At 42.8% G+C, this 20,661-nt stretch overlaps 1 protein-coding gene and 3 long non-coding RNA genes across 4 annotated transcripts; 2 read left to right on the forward strand and 2 right to left on the reverse strand.

The window, feature by feature from the left end:
• Positions 1-710: 710 nt before the first annotated feature.
• Positions 711-3,735, forward strand: LOC105418569 (uncharacterized). The gene is made up of 4 exons (XR_003887991.1): positions 711-1,494; positions 2,244-2,302; positions 2,433-2,768; positions 2,892-3,735. It is a non-coding gene; the product is annotated as an uncharacterized lncRNA (long non-coding RNA).
• Positions 3,736-5,476: 1,741 nt separating this feature from the next.
• On the reverse strand, positions 5,477-8,160 carry LOC115249124 (uncharacterized). Its single transcript, XR_003887809.1, has 3 exons — positions 7,946-8,160; positions 7,724-7,852; positions 5,477-5,676 (listed from the first exon to the last, which is right to left on the reverse strand). It is a non-coding gene; the product is annotated as an uncharacterized lncRNA (long non-coding RNA).
• Positions 6,320-20,439, forward strand: slc26a6.2 (solute carrier family 26 member 6, tandem duplicate 2). Its single transcript, XM_029833463.1, has 20 exons — positions 6,320-7,083; positions 7,249-7,388; positions 8,022-8,161; positions 8,385-8,495; positions 8,677-8,852; positions 8,972-9,136; positions 9,224-9,376; positions 9,453-9,535; positions 9,624-9,771; positions 9,847-9,960; positions 12,333-12,410; positions 12,561-12,656; positions 13,067-13,173; positions 13,308-13,377; positions 14,021-14,113; positions 15,254-15,367; positions 15,504-15,641; positions 15,908-15,962; positions 16,563-16,690; positions 19,159-20,439. The coding sequence occupies exons 2-20, from the start codon at positions 7,261-7,263 to the stop codon at positions 19,180-19,182; spliced, it is 2,121 nt and encodes a 706-aa protein (XP_029689323.1). The 5' UTR covers positions 6,320-7,083; positions 7,249-7,260; the 3' UTR covers positions 19,183-20,439.
• On the reverse strand, positions 9,980-13,152 carry LOC115249123 (uncharacterized). The gene is made up of 3 exons (XR_003887808.1): positions 13,005-13,152; positions 12,554-12,629; positions 9,980-11,040 (listed from the first exon to the last, which is right to left on the reverse strand). It is a non-coding gene; the product is annotated as an uncharacterized lncRNA (long non-coding RNA).
• Positions 20,440-20,661: the final 222 nt, after the last annotated feature.

Consider the following 20,661-nt stretch of genomic DNA (forward strand, 5'->3'; position numbering starts at 1 on the left):
ATTGCGAGACACTCTTTTTCGACCGTTGAGTAGTTCTGCTCTCTGGGTAGCAGCTTCCGGCTAATATAAGCCACTGGTTGCAACTGTCCTTCATCCCCCTGCAAGAGGACCGCACCCAGGCCTCTCTCTGAAGCATCGGTCTGCACCGCAAATGTTCTCTCAAAGTCTGGACTGAGGAGCTCTTGACATAAAGAGTCCTTTAAGTCCTGGAACGCGCTCTCGCACTCCTCCGTCCACTCCACCTTGTTGGGTTGGCTCTTGCGGGTCAGCTCTGTCAGTACAGACGCCTTCGCTGAAAAGTTTGGTATAAAGCGCCTGTACCAACCCACAAGACCCAGGAACGACCGCACCTGCTTCTTGGTCACGGAGTGAGCCGTGCCACTTCCGCACACACTTCATACGCACACACAAACATTTCATTTCCATTCTGTTCTGTCTGGGGTTACTCGGTTTAAGCATTTCATACACACCACTTTTTACCATAGCTCACCAGCAGGACATACTTCCTCGTTTGGGGAAACCGAAGGACTGGTCTATGATTGTATATATGGAGGGGTTTCGCGGGGTGCTACGGCACAATCTATTTTAGCGGGGGTGTTTTATTGGGGTAAATTGAACATGTATTTTACTGTGCACTGGGTGGTTGTTGGTGGTGGAAATTTGTTTTGGAAGTTTTACGCATATTTTGTATTTTCTTTTCTTTAAGAAACCCTAGAAATATACACAAACAAGCAAATAAAGTCTGCTTTCATTGAAAAGCTCCCCGCAGCGAGACATAAAAGCTTTGTCTTGGAACTCTCAGCCTTTGTCAAAAACTGGATTTTTTTTTGGATGATGGAATTCCATCTGCTTTGAGGTTGCAAAATGCTAATTTGTCACAGCTCAAGTGGAACATGCAAATCCTATTTAAGTGGCAAGTAGGTGAGGGATTGCTCACACAATTAACATTTTGCGTGTGTGTGTGTGTGTGTGTCTGCCTTTTATGCAAATACAGTCGTGTCAGATGAAGTGTGAGACAGCAGCATGTTCATCGGCATTAAATGTCACAAGATTAGAGGGTGTGTGGGGGAAATAGTCTGGGCATTAACTGTAGATGCACACACCTGTATCTCTGCAGCGTGCATGCTGCCTCCGTGCACAGTTGCCAATATCTACCCGTGAAGGAGGCCAACTGCGAGCATGAATATTTTAATATTTTGGCCTCATCTCATATTGCCTTTTGTCAAACACCCGTTTCACCACCTGCTGCTCACAAAAAGAGGAAACTTGGCATGATGGAAGGAAGAGAATGAAAGTGGGGGGGCAGCCTGGTATCTCTTACACGGGGAGGTGGGGCGGGGGGGGAGGGTTGCCACGGAGAATTCACCTGGTGTGTTTTAACGCTGTGCTGGCATTCGTTCAATCGCTGGAAAAATAAATGGCTGGAAGTGAGGAAATAAAAGCATCTCAAGAATGAAAAGGAGGAAGTCTGACTGATGAAAGGCAGCATTCAAGGTGAGAAACAACATCATAATCTATTTTGTATGATTTTCTTTCCCTCACATTATTTTAATCAGGCAACCCTGTGTTGAGAGATTAATCACAATGTACATTTTGTATTTTTAATTGTGTTTTCTTTTGGGCCACAAAAAGATTCAGAAGGTCATATACACACTTAACATGTGTCTTACCTAAACTATTAAACAGATACGGCGTCCTGGTGCACCCATATATGGATTAAGTTCTGCTGATGGGTAGCATTGTAATGTACCTTCTCTCACTTTCAAATAAAATTTTCACTGGTTTAGAACTAGCATATTTCCTATAAATATTGACACATGTCCCCCTCCATGATGGATTAACTTGTTGTAACTGATCTCTCATTTCCATCCGTTCAAATTATCTGGAACGATGAAGCTCAGAGCGGAAAAACTTCTGGCTGCATTTATGAGAGACCTTTGAGAAATTTGTTCCCCAACAGCAATGAAAATAGACAAGGATTTGAGCAGTTAATCAATCTTTGGGCCCCGATTAATCCATCAGCATTTGCACCACTCAAGACGCCCCATTGGGAGCAACTCAAGGGCTCATCCCCAGGCACTGGAGCAAGCTTAACTCCACAACTTAACATCTAAATTAATCCTTTTACCCCACTGTCATGAAAACAAATGGACCAACGTCACATTTTTTAGCTTCATACGAATATTTAAAATTCATCCGGCTGTGATGACACTTATCAAATGGTGTTCTGATTGCTGCTTTAGATCAGTGATGTCACAAGGGAGGCTGCCTGTCATTGGGTCATCGCACAGTAGAAAAACAGGTAAGCCCCCAAAAGAGATTGTGTTGTGATTAGATGGTGACCAGTAAACGGTCCAACAGACACTTGAAGATGCAATCATCAGGACAGACAGACAGATGCTCACCTAAGTCCATTTCACCTCTCCCCACAGCGAAGCCTTCTCTCTCCTCACCTGCGGTCCTTCCGTCTGACCGCAAACGCAGCCGCCATCAAACAGCGTCGTCCTCTTCCTCTTCCTCCCGGCCGCATCCTGGACCCTCCTCCAATCTCCTCTCTGACAGCTCCATGACACCATGGGGAGGGCCGGTTCTCTATGAATCTTCCTTTACCACAATACCACTTCCTCCTCCCCCTCCTCTTCCACCAACCCCTCCCGCTCCTCGGCCCACGCCGTCCACTCCGTATCGCGGGAAACAGAACGGAGACAGAAAAGGTTCAGGTGTCACCTGTGAGGCCTCCTCTTCATCACTTCATCAAGACAGCGCAGGTTATTCCATTTCATCCACCTTTATTTGAGGAGATTTTCTCCTTAAATGTGACCATATTGAAACAGGCCCAGTGCTTCACATTGCTAGTGCCGCTATTCTCCTCACGCCATCTGTCTCTGCAGGTGAAGCTGGCAGAGCGCTGCGGTCCAGACGGGACTTGTCTCACCGTCAAGTGGCTCATCTTCCTCGCCTCCGGCCGCTGCGTCCCGTCAGCAACCTCAGTTTCTCGCGGAGCTTCACGTTCTCCTTCTTTGAGCTGCCGCTGCATCTGTCGCCCCGCTGCAGGGCCGAGCGGGTCAGAAACCTCCTGCTGCTCTGGAGACAGATACATCTCTGAACAATCAAGGGCTGACCGATAAAGAATCGTTGATCATCTGTTTCTCTTAACGTACCCAAAACTCATCCCTTCGTAAAGATAAAGACATAGCACTTATAACTTATTTTAATTTCATGTTAAAATGAGGGGGGCACTGGTAGCTGAGTGGGCGGGGAAGCTGAGGGTGCACCCTGCCTTCACCCACATGCAGCTGGGATAGGCTCCAGCAGCCTCCCTGTGACCCCAAAGGGGATATAAAAAATAAAAAAAGAACAAGTTCCAGAAATAAATATACTAGATATCAATAAAAGAATGTCTATGGCCTGTAGTTTGCACTGGTCCTACTGGAGCTGGTGGCACCAAGGTAGGAGAAGCTCTCCACCACCTCCTGGGTGAAGTCACAGAGGAAGATGTGCTGAATCCTGCTGACATCTTCGCCCATGATGCTGGTTGATGGCCCAACTCTCTGCCAGCGGACAGTTTCCCAGTATGTCTGTGTTTTCTTTTTGATCCCATCGTTTTTCTTGACAGAAACATTTAATCGAAAGGAGTAATTTAGCAATGAAGAGTAAACATGTGAATCAACGATACCAACGCGAGGGAGGAATCGGCAGCAGAAAATAAAGCAGAATTAAATGACCTGCTCATTACTGCTGTGGTGTGATTGCTTGTCGGCCGCATTTGTTCTCATGATATCTCTCACATGCACTTTTGGACTGAACCTATATCAGAGACTCAGTGGTCAGAGGTCAAAGAGTTTTTTTTATCCATTTGGTCAGTATCATGGAAACATTGCAATCACACATTAAATATTTTAAGGAGAAAGTGGTGTAATTGGTGAGGGTAACTGACAGCGTGGGCGCTGCTGGAGGATGCCACGCTTGTTCACGTATGCTCAGCTGTGTTGAATTTGACGCTAAAATACAAACCAAACAGAGAAATTCGGTGTCATGCTCAAGTCTTTTACCTGGTGTGAGTACATTCATACATGGCAGGGGTCTGGCGCTCCCTCCCACATCCATGTCTCACTTGTAGTTGTGCGAAGGTCGTGCGATAATGGAGGCATTCAGACGCTCTGAATGGGGAGGAAGGGGAGGGGGGAAGGAGCAGTAAACCGGCAGCAATGTGCAGAGTCCGAGGTTGTTCATCGCTTTTCCCCGACTCACGTGCAGAGGCCGTCGTGTTTGTTTCCCTCCTAAACGTGTGTGCTGGTTCCTGCCAGAACAGGTGTGATGAGGCACACATTTGTTTTATCTGAGATTAGCGGCCCTCCTCCTTCTCCTGCAATCTGGATATTTCATAAAGAACATTTGAGAGGCGATAAGCACAACAAACTCTCTATTTTGCTGTGTTTCAATGCTTTATATCTCAGTGCATCCTGGGATTGGCCTCTGATTCAGTCCAATATTACATTGTTTACATTGTTTTTTACAGGTTACATTGTTTTTTATAGGTTCTCAAACTGTTGTTGGGTCTAAACTCTGTCAACAGGTCCTGAAAGGATGTTACTGGGACTTTGTGTGTAGCTGATTTTTTTTTAATTATTATTTTTTAAGGGCTTTGTTTAACTAAAACATTTTTCTAAGCAAAAAATAATAATGATTTGCAGCTGATATTTTTCAGCAAGTTAAGGTCCCAGTGTCTGTTTACGGGTAATGTTTGCTGCCTGGGTGATGGGGTTCATGACAGATGATATGGAGTTGCTTAGCAACGGCTTTGAAGAGAGTCATATTGATGTGGAAGCACAAATCTGGCCATACAGTCATCTTCCTCTGTTGTGTACACACACACATGCACGCACGCACACAAACACACACATGCACACACGGCACTTTGTTTGGAGTTTTTCTGTTGCTGTTTAACCCCATAATTATATTATAAACACTTCAAATAGTTAAAATAGTCAGTGTTCCATTACAGCAGGACAAAGCTTTATGTAGGCCAAAGGCTAAAGCCTTTATAGCTAATTTAAAGAAATCTGCTCATAACAAAGAGTTGCACATGAACGCCATGCAACACATGCAAACGCTCATCCAGATCTCTTTAATCCTCTTTAGCTTTAGTCCAGTTTGAATCCAACCACCTCAATGACATCAGCAAACTAATTTGGACCTCATTTGTTTGTTGTTTTTTTCCAAATTACACATTTGGTGCACAAAGCACCGCGGCCATTGTTTTTCTCCCAGATTGTCCTTGGCGCCATCTTGTCAGAGCAGATGGATGTGCTGGCGTCCAGGTGGTGGGACATGTACCCAGTAGGTCAGTAGAAGTGTTATTTTCTGTTGTCCTTTATTCAACCAATATTTCTCTTTATTTAATGAACCACACAATATCGGAACAAAGGATCAAAGTTGCAAAATAAACAGTATAAATACATTTTAGAGTCGAATGAATGATAAACAATCCTCATTTACAGTTTCCTCTGTCACTGCTCAGTGACCTGAATAGTAAGAGCTTTGTTTTCTTTTCTTTTTTTCCCCCTCAATATAAAAATGTCCCAACGTCTTCGTGCACGCAGTTACAGATACTTTCAAACTGTGGAGTCAGGCTCCATCTGGAGATGAGTCACGAGTCCAGGGCTGGCCAACATCCTTATAAAAGGACCCAGACACAGGCAAACATAAGAATACATGTAATATTTAGCATATTTTAATGCACAGGCTCTCTCCCACTCTGTCCCTCGTGGGTGCGCATGTGCACACACACGGGGACAAACAATTACTGGCACTTTCTGGTGTTTTTTAAATTAATTGTGTTTTTAAATTAATTCATTATCACTCCATTCACTTGAACTCGCAGAACCAGTACGTGAAACTTTTACGGTTGGAATATTTCAGTTGTGTGTCACGGATATAAAAACCAGACTGACTCGTTTTTTTCTTTCCAGCTAAATTAGGAGCGAAGTCACGCCATGGAGTCACCACACTGCAGACTCACGACTTCCTGTAAGCCTGAGGTCACTCTTGCCCTGATGTGATTCTGCTCATTGTGGATGAAATCAAAAACCTCCCATTTGATTTATCAATGAGCACATTCTCATCCGAGCATTTCTCCGGTATTTTCCGGGATGTGTTACATCTAGGCTGGACTATTTTTCCTTCCTCCCACTACCCCCCACCCCTTTATTGTAAAAAAACAAACAAACAAGTTATTAAGGATAAGGATGCTCCTGCTGCCCTTTATCACTGAACACAACCCTCGTGCATCCACTGCATCTTGATGGCACTTGTTCCTTTAACGCTGCCCTGATGCGGTGAACATGTTTGACCAAAGCAAGTGCAACAGAGTTATGGGTCGGAAGACTTTAGGATCATTCCACCGGAAGGATGCTCAGGTTGGAAATGCCAGGCCAGGCACCAAAGAGGAGATGTCTATATGTACACCATGATCTGGAAAGTTTTCCAGGACAAAGTGTCACAAGCACATCTACAGCAGGTGAGAGTTATTTTCCTGCTCACTTATTATTAGAACTACTGATAAAGACCCAAGAGGAAGAAATAAACTGTGTCTCATCTGTGTCTAAAATAAGTTTTGAAACTTCCTTTTTGATGTAATCCCACAAATTCATTAACATAACCATATACACCGTGACAAGGCTGTAATGGCTAACAGTGCATCATATTTGCTCTTTTAGCCTGCATATCTGCACGTTTTGAACTTTGAACCTCCCTCAATAACAAAGCATAATTTCTTATCAAGCGTCTTGAGATTAAGCAGTAGAGCTCAAACAGACGGAGAGTGGCTGCGTGTCAGAGTGGACAGAGAGAGACTTCAAGCCAGTTTTTTTCCCCTAAACTTCTGTTTTGAAAGAGAATCATTGCCGATCGGTTGAAATCTGCGAATAATTAATTTGTAGTTTGGATCTTTGGACTGCACAGAGCAGGGAGCGATATTGTCTTGTTGACAATATCTCTGATATTAAGGAAGAGAGAAGGAAAATCACCTGTAATTTTCTCTTTTTCTGAAAACCAAAATCAGGTTTTTCTGGACCAGGCAAGGTAATTATTATCCAAGATCTCAGCATTGTCAAGATAAACATTTCAGTTTCATAATGGAAAATATTCAGTGTCCATGTTTGAAATAGGCTTCAGTAGGGGACGACAAAAATCCCATCTGGGACTGAGGGGGGATAATTCTCTTTTGTTTTCTTATTTATGCTGCAGTTGGTTGAAACCATGGCACAAAGGAAACGAATGGCCTACAACGTGAGCAGGGACATCCTGGATGAAGAAACACTTGATGAGATCGCAGAAAAGGCAGACTCGAATCCTTCACTGTGCGACAAACTAAAAAAGTCACTCAGGTAATCTTTGTGATTTAAATAATATCCCATAATGTTCAAACTGTCCACCTCTGATCCTAATGAATCATTAAATTTGGTAAGAAAACTGTAAGAGTTTACTGTGATTGCGCATTAAAAAATCAAGACCAAGGTCAAGATTTTAACCCCCAGTTTAAGGCTAATGGAGAGAAAGCAGGTCCCTTATTGAGGACAAAAATAAAAATGTTAAAGTTCATAGCTCGAACCTTGGGCTTATATTTTTTTAAAAAAAAAAAACCAATATAGCTCATAACCACAACAGGGTGTTGCAACAAATGTGAGTCACTTGTCTAATTCGGAACATTTTTGAGCAAAACCTGCTTTATTGCCTGAAAAACTGGGTCCAATAATGCCTCAGAGCCGTCAACAGATCCCACCGATTAGCTGTTTTCTTCATCCCTTTATCCAACAAAGTGAAAAACAGCTCACGTGGAGCCAACTGTTCCCTGTGGAAGAAGAAGAACATCAAGGGGGCGCTCTGATTACTGAGAGAATTTTACAGAGACGGAGAGGTTGCAGTCCACGCCGACCCAACCCACCTTAGAGAGAAGGACTGCCTTCAGAGGGCAGATCTAAGCCCCGCGCCTCTGTTTCAACCCTCTGTCTGTCACTCAGGTCCTCTGGACCCAAGGCAAAGAAGCGCCTGCTGGGTACTCTACCTATCATCTCGTGGTTGCCTCGATACCCCTTCAAAGAAAATGCTCTGGGTGACCTCATCTCAGGAATCAGTGTGGGGATCATGCAGCTACCGCAGGGTGAGGCTGGAAACCTTGGAAGGCCTTGATGACATGAAACATTGATCATATTTGTTTAATCAATGAAGAGCCAGCTTCTATTCTTCTTAAACGTTCGAGATTTCTTATCACTGACATGCTTTTGTAAGCGTACAACGTGATTGCACTCTGTATTCTGGACCACGAGATGCTGCCAGATCCTACCTACTGGATCTTAAGTTAATATGGCTGGCTGTCTCCGCAGGTATGGCCTACGCCCTGCTCGCATCAGTTCCACCCGTCTTTGGCCTTTACTCCTCCTTCTACCCAGTTCTCATCTACTTCCTCTTTGGCACATCCAAACACATCTCTATTGGTTTGTACTTGTCTTTCAGCACTTCAATAAATACTTTAAAACATATTTGGTTATTAATTTGAACATGAGGATTAAAAATAAAATCTTGCATTAAAAAAAAAATCTCAATCCAAATTTATTTTGAAAACATACTGAACCGGTGGGATATAACAGGAATATCTTTTATCCTTTCTTCTTCCAGGTACATATGCAGTGATGAGTGTGATGATAGGAAGCGTAACAGAGCGATTAGCCCCAGAGTCTGACTTTATGACGTTTGACAATATGTCCAACTCCAGTATTGTGGACCTGGTGTCCCGCGATGCAGCAAGAGTCCGAGTGGCTGCAGCCGTCACCTGCCTGTCGGGACTGTTTCAGGTAGGTGGTCCTGTGGTTTCCCGCTCCTGGGAGATGTGCAGCCGCTTTAATGCTTTTAGAGTTTCTGTTAGTTTTCGGGGCTTCTTACCGCCTTTGTCTGCCATCTGTTGTATCTGCAGGTCCTTCTCGGTTTACTTCAACTTGGTTTTTTGGTGACCTACTTGTCTGAGCCTCTGGTCCGAGGGTACACAACAGGGGCCGCCATTCATGTCATCGTGTCCCAGCTTAAATACACCTTTGGCATCAACCCAAAGAGACACAATGGGCCTATGTCTCTGATATATGTAAGAAAGAACACGGCCATTAAGTGTTGATATTCTGTGTATTATTTAGAAAGTCATTCTCCTATTTGGATCCTGTTCTTCTTCCAGACTGTGTTGGAGGTGTGTTACCTTGTACCGAAGACAAACATCGGCACTCTTGTGGTCAGCATCGTTGCGATTATCTGTCTCATTCTCACTAAGGAGCTGAATGCATACTTGAGTAAAAAAATACCTGTTCCTATACCTGTGGAGCTGCTTGGTGTGAGTACAGAAAGATTCCGACACCTGTGCTGACACTGAACCGCACCAACACCCGTCCTGTCCACTGTCCATCCAGATTGTCATTGCCACAGTAATCTCCTGGCAAGTTAACTTGAATGAGCAGTTTGGAGTGGATGTTGTGGGGAAGATTCCCACAGGGTAACGACACACACTGTCAGGAATATTTGTGAGTGTGAAGGGACGTGAAGGGGCGTGTGACGTTTTCCTCTCTGTTCCTGTCCACCAGGCTCCAGGCACCCGTCGTCCCTGATTTCTCTCTGTTTAGTCAGGTGATTGGAGACGCCTTTGCTTTGGCCTTTGTTGGCTACGGCATTGCCATTTCACTGGGCCGCATCTTCGCTCTTAAATATGGTTACAATGTGGACAGCAACCAGGTGGGGAGGATGAAACATGAGCAGGTTTTAGGCTGCTATCATGTACTTATATATACTATCTTTCTTTTCTGGTAGGAATTCATTGCCTTGGGTCTGAGTAACTCAATTGGAGGGTTTTTCCAGTGCTTCGCCATCAGCTGCTCCATGTCACGCACCATGGTGCAGGAGAGCACAGGAGGGAAGACCCAGGTGGGACCTCTTCTGCTGAGGGGCCTTTGAACACATTTGTTCTCTGCTCTCTAAAGGTTTATTACTTTTGGGGAAGATATTCCAGTTCTTAAAGGTAGTTTTTTTTTATAAGAATGGTGTCATTTAAGGCAGAGTAGCGTAAACATGAGGTGATTTTCTGACTATAAAAAGACATCAGCGGTGACTTCAGGTAAGAAATACTCAAAAGTCTCAACAGACTGGGAAAAAAAAGATGTATTGACTTCAACTCCAAAGAGACACTAAAACATGATTCGAGTTTTCTTTTTTCACAAATTTAATCACATTTACAACAAAATATTTACAGATGCAGTGTTCTTACGCGTATTAACTCAGTCAAAGAAAACAATCTAAAAGTCCCAGGCTGTCTCTGGGGTTTTGAATCTGCAATTCACAGATAAAGATGTGAAATTATTTCTTCTCTCCTGATTCCTCCAGCGACATCATCACAGTGTTCTGTATTTCCTGTAGCCAACCGGATGGTCACCGGTCTCAGAAGCTGGATCCCGGTTCTGTTCCTGTGTTCTGTGATCACTCCCCCAGTCCCCCACTTTCCCTCGCTCTTGCTGCCAGGCATGCTATTATGTGTAGTCGTTGTCCAGCATCTCATAGCTCCTCACAGAGTTGGTGATGGAGATATAAACTGCGGTGAAGAACTTTCTGATGCTCAGCGTCTCTCTTGGCTTCATTAGCTGTTTGACCAGAGTGTCAACAACAGTTCTACAAAGTTTATCTTGTAGCACCAGCAAGTTGACAATAATGTCATTTTGGCTGTTCTTCTTACACAATTCTCTGTGCACTGCTTGGACAGTCCTCTGGATATAGTTAGGATCCATGCTCACAGGAATGTCCCGTCCTTCGAGCTCCTTCTGGAGCCTCCCACCCAGCTTGGTTGTGACGGCATTGACGGTGTCCAAAGACACACTGTTCCGCGTTTGCCCCAAAATTTGGGCAATCAGCTGAGGCAGCAGAACATCGCACACAATGCCTGGTTCCTTGGTGATGGAATTTTCTTTTGCCATTTTGAAAGAATTTCCCTCAAAGAATGTCTTGTAGATAGACCTTTGAAAAGGAGAGGACGCCATAGATGCTTTGAAGCGCAGGAATAAGTTCAACAGTGTATCCAGAAGCAAACTTGTTTAAATGGACCTGAGGTGTTGATAATACCTCCACTTTTTGTCTTTGCAGACAGTTTGACCTTATGTTTGAGCCATTGATCTTTCAAGCTCAACCATCAGTTTGCTCCTTTGATCTTTCAAGCTCAACCATGAGTTTGCTTCTTTGATCCTTTTAGTCTGCAGGGTCTACTCCTTTGATCTTTCCTAGCTCTGAGAAGCACTTGTAGTGTTTCACCAGACTTCATTAACTCTCTCAGCCAATGATTTCCCTCTACAGTCACTCCCACACACATGCACAAATGTGTGTGGCCAGGGATATTTTCACAACTTAACTGCCCCCTTTGTAATTGGCTGTTGATTTGTACACACCGGCATTCATCAGTCCCCTGCTAACCCCAAACTGAGGGCAGAAACACACCTCTACATGCAAGGCTCCATTTTAATAGAGAAGCACAACAATAAAGATAGTTAAAAATGTTTGATCCAAACTTTCTTCTGCTGCCCTGGTTTTACCGCTGGACCCATAGATCACGTTTACAACAACACATGTTTTGTCCCAATCAGATATCCACACACAATGTGACATTATGTCATCCAATATTTTTTTTAGTTTCATGTGCCTAAAGCATCTCCACTAGTGCTCCAATGTTTGGCTGTAAATAAATAACCACTCCACTTTTGGAGATGCTGCCGCCTTGAGCTGCAATAAGGTGGAGCAAAACGTCTCCCAAGATTTCCTCAATGGGTTTTGTCTGCGCTGTAATTGTTGCTTCAACCTTGTTACAAAATTGAGATTTCTTCAACATTTTTGCAAATGTGTGTTTGTTTTCCTGCATGACCTTCTCTAAATACAAAGGCTTGGGGAGATAATATCAAAAACCTGGTCAATCGCCCTGACTGAAAGTGAAAATCCTTCTGTAATTAACATTATCCAGATAAGTGGCGCCATTAAAAAACGCTTAGCTAAATTTGATTTCACCGTCCTCATCCACCTGCACAAACAGAAATTAGCTGAAAGGCTAAAACGATTTATTCTGACAACACCATTAATCAGCTAAGCCCTATTATAGAGAAGAGGAGATGAGTAGGAAGGCTTCAACTGATGATTCTCTATTCCACCCACGATTTTTTACTAATTAATTCAGTTAATCCCTGCATCAAACATGGTTTTTAGGTGGCTTTCCTTTCATTTAATAATATATATACCCATAAACCTTTATTTTTATGTGACTACAGGTTGCTGGGGCTCTATCAGCTATAGTCATCCTCTTCATCACGCTTTGGATTGGGGTTCTCTTCCAAGATTTGCCCAAGGTACTCCAGAAAAACCTTCATGTCTGAACTCTTAATTGTACATTGTCAAACCAATCTTTGACATGAAAGTATTCATTTCAGGTTGTATTTTAGCACCATAATGAGTTAGAATTAATAAATAAGGCACTGAAATGTTGACTCACTGTGTAGGCTGTGCTGGCCGCCATCATCTATGTCAACCTCCACGGTATGATGAAGCAATTTCTGGACATCCCTGCACTGTGGAGGACCAACAAGATAGACATGGTGAGTGCACTTAAACACAATAAAGGAAATGCAGCTTATATGATTTCAACTATTTAACCCAGGTTACTGGAATCTGTAGCTGTAGTTTAATATAATTAAAGAATAAAATGTTTGTTTTGTTTTTATTTGTAATGGGTTATTCCAATACAAAGACGTATGAATGAGAAAAAAGAAAAAGTTCATGCTCGGCTTCAACTTTGAGGGTTGATTGGAGACTCTAAATTGCCCAAATCTAAGTGTGTGGCTCAATGGCGTGTGTGTCCTGGTGTGTATGGCGTCTCCTTGACTCCAGATTGCTGGGCTAGATTCTATCACCCTTGTTGCAACTGACGCAGATGGTCACCTGACCTGTTTTAGATTACCACCCATGGCGGTTAAAAGGCGCTTGCTCTGCTCTTTTCTTTCTGAAGGTGGTCTGGGTTGTGACGTTCATCCTCACTGTGCTGCTCAACCCTGACCTGGGACTGCTGGCATCCCTGGTGTTCTCCTTGCTCACCGTCATCTTCAGGACGCAGCTGTAGGAACACATGTGGAACACTCAACAAGCCATTATAGAGGGCAGCCCAAGAGTTGTCCAGCTCCACTAGCAAACTGACCGAAATCCCAAAATTCGTTTAAATCTTTAACATGTTTTTTTTTTTTCTATTTCAGGCCTCAGTACTCACGGTTAGGACAGATCCCAAACACAGACATCTACAAACCTGTGGAAGACTATAATCAGGTATGGTGCACAACACATGCACTGCTGGGGGGAAAAAATGGAATGGAAGAGGAGAATGATTAGATCACACATCCCAGGTCTCCAAGAATTAAAAATTTGATTTGAAGATCTTTGTTGATGACTTCGTGGGATTGGTTGTCAACAAAACACTAATCATAAACTCAACTCATCGACTTCCTGAGGACTGGATTCAGAATCATACTAGAAATCAAAGGGGAAAATGGCCAAGTGGGCTGAGCAGTGCCAGACTGTGAGCACTTGTGGGCATCGGGCCCTCGTGCCACCCTCATGGGCAGAAACAGTCAAAAGCTGGGTTGTTGTGCTCGTACAGCTGCCTTCACCTCTCCTGGTATACAGCCCATTCTCCTGGTGCTCTGGTCACTGTCCTCGAGACACTGTGGCCCTGGCTCTCATGAATGCACCCTTCTACTCGAGTCAAGTGTGGAGTCGGTATACTTGGGGAATACGTTGACCTGACCGATGGTGTCATTACCCTGTTTTCCTGCAAAGCGTGGCGTAAATTGCACCTTCACCGTTTGAAATGTTTTTGCCACTTTCTGTCTACTGCCAATAAGTTAATTATTGAATCTAGAAGTGAAGATATCGATGTCTGTGTTTAATTTAGTAACTGATTGATTTTTAGGTGAGAGAAGTCCCAGGGATTTTCATCTTCCGCTCCTCTGCAACCCTCTACTATGCTAATGCTGAAATGTATCAGGAGGCGCTTGAAAAAAAGGTACACACACACACACACACACACACACACACTTTGATAAATGACCCTACATTTCAGCATTTTGAAAATGTCAGTCACCGTTTTCCTTTCTCCATTCTTCTATTTGACATTTGTTTAAACAACCCCTCCTCACTCTCCCTGCATCATTCTTCTTCCTCCCTGCCTTCCTGCTCCTCCTCATCTTCTGTTCTCATCGTTTTGGGGCAGATTGAAAGAAGGGGAAGGTATAAGAAACCGACAACAAAAGACACAGAGAGGGTGGAACTAAGAGTCTGAATGAGGAGGACAGATAATGAGAACGTCTCGTTCATTCAAATGTCAGGACGTCACAGCAGCCAGTTCGCTCTTTTCTCACAAAAAGAGCTTTGTGGAGCTTGAAAAGAGAAAGTGTCAAACAGATGGCTAAGAAATGGTTTGGTGATAGTAATTGCGTCAAACTACATCAGATATTTATTTTTCCAGATGGGTTATTTGTGCATCAGGGTTTTAAATCCACACCTTTCACTGTGAAAGAGGAAATTTTTATCTGCTAGTTATATGAGGGATAATTAAACAATCACGGTCCTAAAAGCCACTCTCCGCTAACAGGAAATTAGCTGTATCGTATTTTATTGAGAGAAAGGTCGAGAGGAAGTTGTTGTATCCTCAGAAATCAATCATCTGAATGCAGGGTTCGATTGCATCCACTGACAACAGGAAATTAGATTTATTTTGGAATAATTGGTAAGTCACGAACTTTGGGAGATCAGCCAGCGCTGGTAACATTATTTCCCTGCCAACATGTGGAATATGAAACAGGTTGTATCTGTATATTTAAATGTTTACCTCTGCCGAGGAGGTTATGTGACAGTCAGCATCTGTCTGTTTGCAAAATAACTCAAAAAGTTATTCATGGATGGTTAGGAAAATTTCAGGAAAGCTAATTAAATTTTGGTTATTTCCTGGATTCTGGAGGGACTGTGGCCTTTGATCTTCAAAACGTGATCAAAGCCAAGGAATTGTTCCTAAAGCAGCTAACTATGTTATGCTGTATTTACTATACTACAGCTGTAGGTCACTATATATTGGGCAATTAGCTGCCTGAGAAAGAGAAAGTAAACATAATTTTCTGTATCTATCCATTTATAACTCTCATTCTAGTCTGGATTTAAAATCAACAAGATCCTGTCTGCAAAGAAAAAACTAGAGGCCAAAAGGGAGAAGTTTGAGAGGAAGATTGCCAAGAAAGCTGCCAAGAAGAAAACCCACGAAATGGTGAGATTCATTAAGGCATGATGTAAAATTAGATTTAGTCCCTGTATTCATTAAAGGCCCTCAGACATTTCCCTATCAGCTGTGGGATGTTGCGCTGAGTAACCAATAAAGAATCTGTGCCTAACCTGCTGTCCAGGTGGAGGAAACAGCGAAAGAGGACATTGCAGTTATTCCGATGGATTATATGCCTGACCCGTCTCTACCGAGAGCCATTATCCTGGACCTGAGCGCAGTCAACTTCCTGGACACTGTAGGAGTGAAGACATTGAGGAGGGTACGTACGGTAGCACCTTTACATAATATGCAAAATGTGTTAACAGTCAAGCATTCATAAGTTAACATAAATACATGTTTTATGTGTTTTTTTGTATGATATTGGATCTACAGTTTGGACACATGCGTGCACATTTGTCTAACAAATAACTGGAAATGCCTTGCTTATCTTTTCCTGTGACAGCCCTAAAACTTCCTGTGTCAGTAATTTTCCCCCGGCAGTTCGTTCAAATTGAATTATCATCGCGACCTTCTGTGTGTCTGCAGATCCAGAGTGAATACGGGCAGATCGGTATAGAGGTTTTCCTGGCATGCTGCCAAAGTAAGTCCCTCGGCATCGCCAGAAAAAGAGAGACTGCAGTAAATTTGGCACCTGAACGTGTGTGTTACTGACTGCGTTGCGTTGGTGCCCGCATGACACCTCTCGGAATCATGTGATGAAGACCGCTGAACTTGTTATTGTCCCACGTACTTCAAACAGTTTGGGGTTTTTTGAAGTGCTTTTTAAAGCGGAGAATTTTCCCTTGACACGATGTTATTTCAGCTATTTTCTGATACTGTAATTGTAGGAAGGAGTTTGTTTATGTTTTTACGTCTCATGTGAGTCACCGTGGGAGGAAGTCCATCATGTATTTAGAGAGAGAGAAACCCAGAAACAAAATAGAAACAGTCTGATTATGTGATACTATTATAAAACTACACTCGCTCCATGTTGTAAGCACACTCAGATGCTGGGAAATGTGACATTTCAAGCTTATGTCACAGCCCTAATTAGTATTTGTTGATAGGTTTAGCCTCTGTTAAACACATTTGGATCTTTCCCAACCTTCATTTGAAAGGAAAATATATATATTTGTTGTTTCCCTCATCTCTGCCTTTACACCTGTTATTAGATGTTAATAATACTTTTGTCTCTTCCTAGCTGGCGTAGTGGACAACCTGAAGTCGGGAGGTTTCTTTAATGACAAAGTGACAAAATCCTGCCTCTTCTCCACCGTTCATGACGCAGTTCTGCACTGCCAGACCTCCGGGATACTGAGCCCTGAACAGGTGAGGAGAGAACGAACACACAATCTGTCAGGAACGCGTCACAAGACACTGACATTCCATCAGCTGGATATTGGATTGTTTCAAGAGTTAAACACCGGAGACGGTCAACAAATGTCTTAATCCTGGGATCACTTAATCCTCGGGCGGTTAACTGTTGGAGTGGTCGGGAACCCCACCTTTTGTTTGAAATGAAAGAATTTAGACAACTATTTGCCAAAGAGAGGTTCTGTAGTTTTCAGTCATTTATATTGTAGCCGCAGTATCAGTTGTCTCCACAAGCGTAGGCGCACCGCATCCTTCTCAAATGACGCCTGGCCAGGAGTCTCCCAGGTCTCAGGTAACCCTGTTGTGTACGTTTTCACAGTTTTTGAGGGTAGAATATCTCCTCTTTTCTAATGTTCCCTCTCAGCTTCCACGTTCCCCCATTTCCTTGTCACATATGTATTTAGACAGACGGTTTCCGCAACTTTTTATTCCAGAAATCAGTTATTCACAGGAACCAGCTGAGAAACAGCCCCAAGAGATAAATGTTGCTTAATACTCAAGAGTGTTAACGACAAACTGGGTTGAGGAAGGAGGAAGAAATGTGTCCTGCGTTAACTCATGTTACAGATGATGGAGAGGAATGACTAAACTGCCAACGTTCTTCGAATGTGAACACGGCTGTGGTAAAAAAAAAAAAAAAAGAGAAAACAAAGCCCGAAAGTCCTGTTAAAGAGGCTTCAGTTCAGTTCAACATTAAAGAACTGGGCCAGTTCATGAAGCTGTTAACAGGTTCCTTCCTCCTCCGTCTCAAAAAAGGGTTCCGTATAATAGTATGACCTCATTAATTCCAACTGGGGCCTCGCTTTAAATTGCTAAATTACAGACTGTAAGTTCAGTTTCCACTTGTACTGTGGTTTATATTTAGAACTTCAGATCTCTCTGACGGCTGCCTGCTGTAGCTGATGACACCGCTGTGGTAAAGATGCAAGAAAAACTGCCGAGAAAATAAACAGAAATGCTTGAAATGTAATTAAATGTCAGGATTTTACTCGTGACATTTACTTTGTCAGTTCATTTAGCGGGCTGGAGCGTGCCGTGATTAATGTCGTTTCAATGGCTGGATATTAAAAAGGTTTCTAGAACTACTCAGTGATGTGAAGCAGATTGTAACTGAACATTAGATGTGAGCATATTACTGCTTTTAATGTTTTGTATTCATTCTCCATGACTCCATCTGCTCTTGGCATGAATTGGTGTCTGCTTTGGACAGAAATACACACTTCCAGATAGAAACAAAACAGGAAATCTATAGACGTTATTAGAGCTTTTTTTTTTGTTGTTGTTGTTTAATTTGTAAGTAGCTTAAACTGTTTTTTATTTACCTGCTGTGACAGGTAACCTTCATATGAAAATCGGAGGCTGAATAACCTCACAAAAGCTCCTCGATGTGCAGTGAAAATGTTACTTGCTTAAAAATCCAGTGGAAGTCAAAGCCTCAGAGTTCATCACATCAACACAATAGGGAGCAGACTTGAAATGGTCCTGGAGGAGGTTTTCAGGGACTCACAATAGTTTTTACGAGCTACAACAGAGACAGCAACGGAAACCCACATTTTGGCGTTAGCTCCAGTGGGTTGAATCATGATGGCTTTCCGTTCTGACCTTACATCCAGATTGAGACCCAGATGTTCAATCAAAGCTCAAGAAAGCGACACCAGATATATCTTTAATATATAAGTGACCTGGAAACAGAGATTAGCATCTATATTTGACAGATGTCCTCTTCTCAATCATCTATGGGTCAGACATGACCCTGGGATTCCTGACTGAGATGAATATATTACCAGTGTCCTGAAGGAGTTATTTATGACCAGTGCATCTGCTGAATCAGGTCAGCTGACCACTGCCATGAAGCAAAGAACAGACCCCCCTTTGTTTTCCTCCTGGCCAAAGAAATAGAAAAAGAGAGGAAGCAGCCATCATCGTCACGTTCAGTGACCTCTTGTGCACCACAGCGCCCCCGGTGGCCATGTCTGGCAGTTCGGTTTCCAAAAATGTAATAATGCAGCGCCTCCAGATATTTCAGGTTAGCAAAAATGATAAATCCTCAGTAGGTTGACATTTCTTTGACCTTTATTGAGCTTCTTCTGACAGTTTCTCACATGCATGATCATGTTCAGACACACGTACACGGCAAACCTTAGGGCACATTTTCAAAGCCGCCAAAATTTACACACATGTTGATCTGAACATGTTTGGGTTTTTTTTTTTGTTTAAAAAAAAAGGATGGATGCAAATATATACACAGTGCACCATGAACAGAAGTTCCTGCCATTTTAAATGATGCCGACATGGTGTCATGTAGAATTTATGGCACGCTTCCATATCAAAAATGAATAAATTATTGAGCACATTCTGTAAACTTCAGGCCGGTACTTCCTTATTGAATTTATATTGTCCTTTTTTTCCCCTTCCTCCCACAGGAGAACACAGAAACGTACTTCTGAATCCAGAGAGAATCAACGCAGGCCATTAGAACATGCCTTTGGGATGGTCCCCGTGCATGCATGATGCCAGAGCTTTTGCAGATAATTTAACCATTCTGTGATGTCATCTACACACCAGTATATTCTTAATGCAAAAAAAGGTCAAAATATAATTGTGGTCAATTAATATCAGCTCTACAATGTAGTCTGGTTACTTCATTGAGCAGATTATGGTCATACTGGACTCTGAACTGTGCACATAGATATTTACAGCATCCTAACAAGGTGCTTTCTGCTCTTCTGAACTCATTGTCCCACATTCATGTTTAGGGAACAGAACACAGCTGAACTGATGTCTTCACAGGCCAATCATGAGCCCATCTTTCCAAAAGTGTTTAAATTCCCCATAGACATATGGTTTGTATCAAATTGATATACAGTACTGTATAACAAAAGAGTTAAAAATAGTTTCAAACATCCATAAAAGATTCCAGGTATGAGGAGAACTGGTCTCAGGATTGACTGACCTTCACCAGGTCGATGTGATTCCAGCACCTGGTTTGGAATTTTTCATAGGATTAATCCCAACTGTGACTTTTGATTCGTTTCAGAGCTGTGTAGTGAGGAATAAGTGATTTTGCAATGCTGAAGTAACACCTTCCTCCGGTGCTGTGTGGATTTAAAATGAAAGAAATGAATCGGGTTGGGCCGCCACGGTCACAGTCGGACTCCTTGTTTACCTTTACCTACCTACCTTGCTGTTCAGTATATTTGTTTATGCCACGTGAGACTTTGCTTCCCGAGGCGTTTGCAAGGCCTCTGTCGGCAAACAACAGCAGAGATTCTATACAGTAACATAACGTCAACCTCAGTGGAACTCAAACCTCAGGAATTCTGTCACGGAAGCTGTGATCCTGCCTATAAATCCATTTTAAGAGTTCATTTCAAGCAGTAGCCTCCAGTCAATGTGTAATACAACATTTTGCAGTCGACACGCTTAATTAATATGCTTATTATCTCCTGCCAAGGTTATAACAGCTATCATTTGTTTTGTAGTTATAAAAAGAGATGAATGAAATTTTGAAGCAATATTGATAATGAGCCAAAGAAGGGCACATAAAATTTGGTGATATTCCTATTCTGGAGGGTCTTTGACCTTCATTCTTCTGGACGTTCTTCTTCTCAACGTTAGGTGACTCTATTCATACAGAAAACTTATTTTACTGCTGTCTGTATTTTTTAAGTTGAACAATCTCCATTAAAGTACCGTAATACAACTTAGATCTTTCTCCAAGCGCCTTGATTATTAAATCGGAACCATCGTCTGTAATCTGTCCTCTCACCCTGTCCTCACCTTGACAACCAGACGAGCTACACGGAAGGTAGACCAACTCTCTAAGAGGTATTAAAAGTGACTGGAGTATCAGTTTTGCGTGAGTCTCAGTATGCGGGGGAACTGAGCTGCTTGGTGGAGTTCTACCCTTCTCGGAGTGCTTTATG

The sequence above is a fragment of the Takifugu rubripes genome, chromosome 3 (assembly GCF_901000725.2).
Source record: "Takifugu rubripes chromosome 3, fTakRub1.2, whole genome shotgun sequence".
Taxonomy (NCBI): domain Eukaryota; kingdom Metazoa; phylum Chordata; class Actinopteri; order Tetraodontiformes; family Tetraodontidae; genus Takifugu; species Takifugu rubripes.